The sequence below is a fragment of the Protobothrops mucrosquamatus genome, unplaced genomic scaffold (assembly GCF_001527695.2).
Source record: "Protobothrops mucrosquamatus isolate PMUCROS unplaced genomic scaffold, P.Mucros_1.0 scaffold_177, whole genome shotgun sequence".
NCBI lineage: Eukaryota > Metazoa > Chordata > Lepidosauria > Squamata > Viperidae > Protobothrops > Protobothrops mucrosquamatus.
The window spans coordinates 1,169,866-1,177,721 of NW_015386253.1; the positions used below are offsets into that span (position 1 = coordinate 1,169,866).

The 7,856-nt window shown below is 40.6% G+C and overlaps 1 protein-coding gene across 1 annotated transcript in view; it reads left to right on the top strand.

Annotated features, from left to right (window-relative positions):
• The first annotated feature begins 3,093 nt into the window (after positions 1–3,093).
• Positions 3,094–7,856, top strand: part of UBP1 (upstream binding protein 1) — a 37,131-nt gene continuing 32,368 nt past the window's right edge. The window contains exons 1-2 of the mRNA XM_015822764.1: positions 3,094–3,365; positions 6,214–6,365. Coding sequence (XP_015678250.1) covers positions 3,253–3,365; positions 6,214–6,365 — 265 coding nt within the window. The 5' untranslated portion in view covers positions 3,094–3,252. The remainder of the gene's footprint in view (positions 3,366–6,213; positions 6,366–7,856) is intronic.

Genomic DNA, 7,856 nt, shown 5'->3' on the forward strand with positions numbered 1-7,856 from the left:
CGTTTCCGTGCTGTGTCCCGGCCTGAAGCCCGACTGGTATGGGTCTAGATAGACTGCTTCATCCAGGTGCCGAGGGAACTGCCGTGCAACCACACTCTCAACAACCTTCGCCGCAAAGCGAAGGTTGGAGACTGGACGATAATTTGCCAGCTCATCTGGGTCCAGGGAAGGCTTCTTGAGGAGGGGCCTCACAACGGCCGATTAAAGCACTAGCCTTTAATCGGCCTCAAAGAATATGTCTGTAACCTACATAAAAATCTTTAAATTTATTTGAAGAATTTTATTTAGCTGTGTGGTAAAAGAAGAAGATAAATGGAAGCTGGGAACATCCTAGCAAGGAAGCAGGATGGTGATAAGTAATCTCACTAATTTATCTGTTGGTGAATATTTTGTGATTTGTTTCATGCACAATGGCAGCCTTTTTTGTCAATGTGCAAGCTGCCATAGCAGCCATCTTGTATCATGTTACAAATATGCATACTGTAATAGTCCTGATCTAACTTCTCCCTCTTATGCAGTTAGCAGAATGGACACACATAAATTAGTACTGGGAATACTGTTAAGACTCAGCCATGCCAATTAAATGTTATACCTTTCTTAGCAAGGGACATGAAAACATGGGCAACCACAACTGTAAAAAATAGTATTTTATTATACTTTTAAGGGTAGTTTCTAATCAAGAACAAAAGTTATTTTGGAATTTTTTCAATTTCAATTTAATCAGAGATATTTTGATCATAGACTGAGATAAAATTTAAATGCTTTATCACAGTACAATTTGATTAATATCATGTTTGGATTAAAACAGGAATTGGTTCTCAATTTTCAGGGCAGAGATACTCTAAAACATTAATATAAAATATTGTCTCTGTAACTTTGTCTGTCTGTCTGTCTATCTGTCTCTCTCTCACACACACACACATACACATCAAACATGTATGAATACACACAAGATGTTCATTAAGGCTAAGATTGGACAATAAATATATCATATTTTTAAATAACTGCATCTTAACTATTAATTTGTCAACTTCATAAAATTGAATGTTTCCTTTATCGGTTAAATGTTTCCATTGGAAATCAAACCATCACAATTAAAACCATAGTTTTTAGTGAGAGGATGAGTTGTGTTGTTATGCATAATTTCTAAATCTGAGCTTTTACATTTGACATTGCAATTCCTTCTCATTCCACCTTCATTTTTAATCAGTATATCTTCCTTACAGCAGTCAACTACAAAAAAAGTAACTTTTTTCTTAGTCTCTCCAGGAAAAAGTATGAGTGGCTTCCAGCAGCACTTCTATCTTTGTGTCCCCTGCCCAAAGCACATGATTAATTATGTGCAATCAATCCCTCTCAAATTAGTTTGTGAATTTGGGATGAGATTTCCTAGATTAAAAAAAACAGCTAAATTTTATAAACCAATAATCAACTTAATTGATTGTTCTCAAAAAAATAAAATCTTTAATTTGCTTAAAGGAGTTTCTAATGAATGTTACATTTTAATATTGCGTTCAAATTCAAAATCCTAATAAAAATAAAATAAAAAATCACAATTTCATTATGCAATGTATAAATTTTTAAATGCTTGTTGATAATTATTATTATCAGTTCACAACAATGTAAAGTCAGTTTTTTAGCTGGTATTGGCCTTTTTGCTCACCAAGTTCTTCCCAAGCACCTGGGATGTAGTAATGTATTGGCATAGATCAGTGGTGGCGAACCTATGGCACGGGTGCCAGAGGTGGCACTCAGAGCCCTCTCTGTGGGCACGTGCGCCATCGTCCCAGTCCTAGGCCTTCAACTGGGTTTTATAAAACCTTTTCACTTTAGGCTTTCGCCGCCGTGTGCAAAAAAAAAAGTTCAATCAGTCAATTTCAACTTCTCCGGGGGGGGGGGGGGAAGATCTTACAAAGTTGGAATTGATTGATTGAACTTTTTAGTCCCCCCCTCCAGTCTGCTGTTACCACCGCAGCCACGCCTACCCAATTGGCCACGCCTAGCCAATGGGCCACACCCACCCGGCACCTGGGTTTTGGGTTGCAGTTTGGACACTCGGTCTCTAAAAGGTTCACCATCACTGGCATAGATAGTATACATGCAGATACAAGCAGTGCAGCGTTTTGCAATTGACACATGAAAATTTTGTAAATGTGCAGATTTTGAAGTACTGTTCAAAACTTTTGGTGTGGCACCCACTATATAATATTGTTGCTATTATTTGTTAGTCACATAATCACCCAGATGCTTAGGCTGCACCTGGTATTTTTATCCACCTATCACTATGGCTGATCGCAGTCAGCCAGATGTTTAGACTGGATCACTATGTGGATAATGATGACTTTTATTATGAACATGGCACTAGCTGAAAGATTTAGGGTGATTTTCGGGCTCAGTGGCAGTTATCACACATGTAAAAGCTGTAAATTGTTTCCAAAATAGAGCATTGCGTGTACCTACAGCTACATTCACTTTCTTTAACGGGTTCTGGCATCGCATTCCACCTGCATTTTGTAGTCAGGGCAGATTATAAGAGAGCGTGAAGGAGAAGCTTAAACAAACAGCCAAGAGAAGTGAGAGCATCTTTTGATTGGCTTAAAATAAAATAATTTCCCCCTCTATTAAGTCTCTGATTCGTCAGCATACGCTGTCCGTAAATTAGCGCCAAGCAATCACCGCCCGCGCTCCTTGCTTCAGCGGAGGCAGGGCCGAATAAGAGGATCCAGCCTTGTGGTATTGCGTGCTCTGCTATTGCCGTGTCGGTGCGCTGTAGCGCAGCAGGAAGGAGGCGGGGACGCCGATACCGGAACCGCTCCTGCCGCTGGAAGAGTGAGCGGAGCCTGCTAGGCGGAGCACACGCGGGAGCGGCAGTGGCAGCATTGTCGCGGCGGGCGGTTCCCTTCGCTGCTGCAGCAGAGGGCGGCGCTGGTGCTGCTGGTCGGACGCGCCTGAGAGCCGGCCCCGATCTGAGCCCTAGCTGTCGCAGCCAGACCTCGACTAGGAGGTTTGCCGTGGGAAGTTCAGTATGGGGCTGAGCACGGCAACCACCGTAATGGTGTTGCCTTCAACGAGCCTCACTTTCTCCGAAGAGAGAGGGCTCCCTCGGGGCTGAGACGGCCTCTTTTCCTTTGCCTGTTTCGCCCTCGAGTGCGTCTTTCCGGCGTTCCTTTTCAGTTCTCTTCTCCCGACTCGGGCCGGACGCGTTCCTGGCCCGCCGCCGCAGAGAAGAGGCGACTTCGCCACCGCTGGAAGATGGCGTGGGTCCTGAAGATGGACGAAGTAATCGAGTCCGGTCTGGCTCACGACTTCGATGCCAGCCTCTCCGGCATTGGGCAAGAGCTGGGCGCCGGCGCCTACAGCATGAGGTGGGTGTCCCGGCGGAAGGGACCGGGAAGCTCCTTTTGCCCGGTTTCTTCGCGCTATTGATGAGGAAGAAGAGCTCGCCGGCAGTGCTTCTATTTCGGCGGAAAGGGCTTCCTGGTTATAGTTTAGCTCTTCTGTTATGCCGAGGTATTTGCTTAATTTTTTGCTCACCGCGGGGGGAAACCGGCGTATAGCCTGCGGGAAGGAGCTGCTGGCTTGGCAGGCTCCTTTACTCATCCTCGGGAGCTCCTCCCTATTGTGATTGGCTACCCTGCTTTCGGGAACCGGTAGCCAAATCGCGCTCCTTTCGTCCACGAAATCAGTGATCGATAGTGGTTAAGAGGGTAACTTTTAAAGTAAGGCACTTACCGGCCTTAATCTTCGAAGCCACATTGGTCCTTTCGGTGGAGGAGCCCGAGTCCAGATAATTCCAGAAGCAAGGCTGCTAGTTGGAATCCTTTACCATTTCTGTCAGATAACTCTTTTATGGTATTTTAAACACATACTGTTGCCTTTTTTTTCTTTTTGTACCTTCTCTTTCATTATCTTTTGTAATTGTCATTTTTTTTACTTACGTAAAAATTTGTGTACAAAAAATATTTTAGAAATGTGGTATATTCTGATTTGTTTTGACCAAATGAGGTGAGCCTGAAATATATGTTTACAAACTTTTTCTGGGCGTTTTCTGGGTATAAGAAATGCAGGTAGTTTTGAGCTTAAAACCATTTAACAATGATTCAAAGTTACTATGGCCTCAAAAAAGTACCTTCTGACCTATACTTGNTGTGTACAAAAAATATTTTAGAAATGTGGTATATTCTGATTTGTTTTGACCAAATGAGGTGAGCCTGAAATATATGTTTACAAACTTTTTCTGGGCGTTTTCTGGGTATAAGAAATGCAGGTAGTTTTGAGCTTAAAACCATTTAACAATGATTCAAAGTTACTATGGCCTCAAAAAAGTACCTTCTGACCTATACTTGGACTTATGACAGTTACTGCCTCCAAAGTTGTGTTATTGCAGTTTAGGCACTTGGCAGCTGGCTTCAGGTGTTGCAGAAACCTGTGGTTACATGTTCACAACTTGTGATTTTTTTTGCCTCATTCATTGGAGAAGTTGGATTTGCTTAACCCATGTGATCTGCTTAATAACCATAATAAAATTGTGTATGGTCACATTCATTTTATGATGAAAATTCTGGTCCCAATTACGGTCATAAGTTAAGGACTATTGTAGATAATTGCAGGGTTATGATATATGTAAATTAAGAAATGACATATGAAACAAATATCAACTATTTATGGTTTGGTACCTAGGTACTTGCAGAATTATTTTATCCAACTAGAAAGTCCTGATAGTTCCCCATTTTCATGAAGTGACAGAGGTTGAAATTAAGACATCTAAATCAGGGATGTCAAACTCACAACGTGATGTGTTGCAATGTATCACGGCTTTTTTTCCATTGCCGGCAATGGGGTGGGCATGGTTTTGGCATGATGCATCCGGCCCGTGGACTGGCAGTTTGACACCTCTGATCTAAATCCACCAACTCCTTGCAGCCTCTGCCCCTAAAGATGATATTACATGAAGTATTCATAAGCTTTTGTTGCTCTTTATGTGTACAGTATTAATGGTACATGAAAGTAACTGGAACTAACTGGAATCTAGTTCATTTTCTTTCTTTGGCAAGTAAGACATTTTATATAAATGCCTGTCCTTCTGAAATTCTTTAATAGCAGAAAAATCCAAAATGAAATTTTTCCATTAAAAAAAATGGAATGCTTATGCTGGAATTCACTGAATGGAATGAGTTTTGAACTAGTACAGGTGGTCTTCAACTTACAACCATTATTTTAATGACTGATCAAAGTTACAGTGACACAGAAAAGGACTTATGACCGTTTTTCATATTTACAGCCATTGCAGCATCCCATGGTCATGTGATCAAAATATGAACTCAAAGACTTTCTGTAGCCCACAAATGCCAAATTCCTACCACTAGCTTCCCTACGTTTAGGCTTAAGGAGTTTTCAGTCAGAAGATAATCAAAATAAAACAACTGTAGAAGAATAGCTACAGAACAACAAGAGTTCGATTTAGAATCATCTACAGGTAGTTCTAGACTTGTAACCAGAAGTGAGTCCAAAATCAGATAATTGGCAACTGGTTCATATTGATGACTGTAGCAATGTCCTTGGGTCACGTGATCACTTTTTATGACCTTACAAGCAAAGTCAGTAGGGAAGCCAGATTCACTTTACAACCATGTTACTAACTTAAAAACTGCAGTGATTCACTTAACAATTGTGGCAAGAAAGGTTGTAAAATAGCACAAAACTCACTTTAACAACTTTCTCGTTATCTACATTCTGAGGCTTCTATCTTTACTGGATAAATATTCAAGACTTGTTTGGAAATGTTTGCCTTGATTATAAAATGTATAATTCATATTCTCAAGTAAAATGGCATAAATTGCATATCATGCTAATGCAATATTTGGTTTTACTTTTTAGTTATTCTTACCAATTGTTACAAGCTCAGTGACTATCATTGAGAACCATGATTTAGTATAGTTTTAAGATATAGTATTAAGATAGCTATTATGGTTTATTCAATAAATCACATTTAAATAAGACATGATTTATTATCTATAAATTGGATTGGTCACTCAATCTTATATGTCAAATTATGTACTGTAAATAATAAATCTTATATTGTGCAACCAGTAGTATAAGTTTAGGTATGATCAGAAAATTACTATTGCATATATATACCAGATTTTCCAAAATATTTATATTTTATAAAGGGAGGGAGTAATCTGGATTATATGTCTTTTTTTCCCATTCTAGTGATGTTCTGGCACTTCCTATTTTCAAGCAAGAAGACTCTAGCCTTCCACCTGATAACGACACAAAACATCCACCATTTCAATATGTTATGTCTGCTGCAACTTCCCCAGCAATCAAACTGCATGATGAAACACTTACTTATTTAAATCAAGGTAAGCATTTATCTTTTGTGTGAAGGGGAAGGGGATACATAACACACTCACATACACACATTGTATATTACAATATATATGCAGGTAGTCCTTTAGTTATGACCATAACGGAGCCCGTTCATTACAGTTGTAACTCGTGATGGTCATAATAGGGCCAGTTTTGCCAAAAACCAGAAGTAAACATCAGGTTTCAGCAAAACCATTGTAAATGGGGATACTGAACTGACTCTAAATGTGGTTCAATTCCTAAGTGTATGAATTCTCAAACTGAAAAACACAGAATACTGCAATAAGATTAGCAGACTTAATTCAATTTTTTCTCTTTAGATTGATTTAAAAAGAAATATATATATATTAAAAATGCTTATGTATGTCACTATAATACATAATGAATAACAACTATTAGAAAATGTAGTTTTCCTGATTTGTTCAAAGTTGCTTTATTTGCTTGAATAACTATTATCACAAACTGTGAGACCACCAGGAGATAAAAACTATAACAAGTTTATTTACAATTAAAACACCTAGCTTTCGCCGGCCTCCTGCCGGCTTCATCAGGGTGGCTAACCATCAGTGGGTGGCTGTTTTTATGGGAGTGGTGCCTTTTGCACCCGACTCCTCGATCTCATGACCGGGCCCAGATAGTCCTCCTGCTTTGCATTTTTAACCGTTCTTTTGCGAGTTGTTGCGTTCCTGGTTCTCTCTTTCCCACCTCCTCTCTTTCCCTGTCCTATTTGTTCATCGGGAGGGGGCGGCACCCCTTCATTTAGGACCTCATTTTGCTGTTCATTAACCTTTTTCCTTTCCCTGACCACTTGCAATCCCACCTTGCTTCCCTCCTCCTCCTCCTTCCCCGTAGCGCTGTCTGGCTTCTCTCTCACCCGTGTTCGCACTATTCTCACTACTCCTTCATTCTCATCCTCCAGCCATCTCCTCTCTTCCTTTTCTCTCCCCTTCACGCCGCCATTCAATCCTGCCTCCCTAAGTATATGTGTACCCATTACTCTTCCCCTCGCATTTCTCCGGTGCCGGGCCGTCGGGGACACAAGCTGCGCCTCCCCATTTGTTCTTACTGCCTCGCCGTTAGCAATATCCCTTCCCTCATGCTCACACCCTTCCTTTTCCTTTTTGTGAGTCCTTGATGCGGGGGTATCCTCTCTATCATATCCATGCTCCTGCCGCTCATTCTCCCCACTCTCCATCCCCGTGACGAATCTTCCACTGTCCCCCCTTCCTTTACATTCTCCCCTCTCCTCTTCCTTTCCCGTCAGAGGCAGTAACTGTCATAAGTCCAAGTATAGGTCAGAAGGTACTTTTTTGAGGCCATAGTAACTTTGAATCATTGTTAAATGGTTTTAAGCTCAAAACTACCTGCATTTCTTATACCCAGAAAACGCCCAGAAAAAGTTTGTAAACATATATTTCAGGCTCACCTCATTTGGTCAAAACAAATCAGAATATACCACATTTCTAAAATATTTTTTGTACACA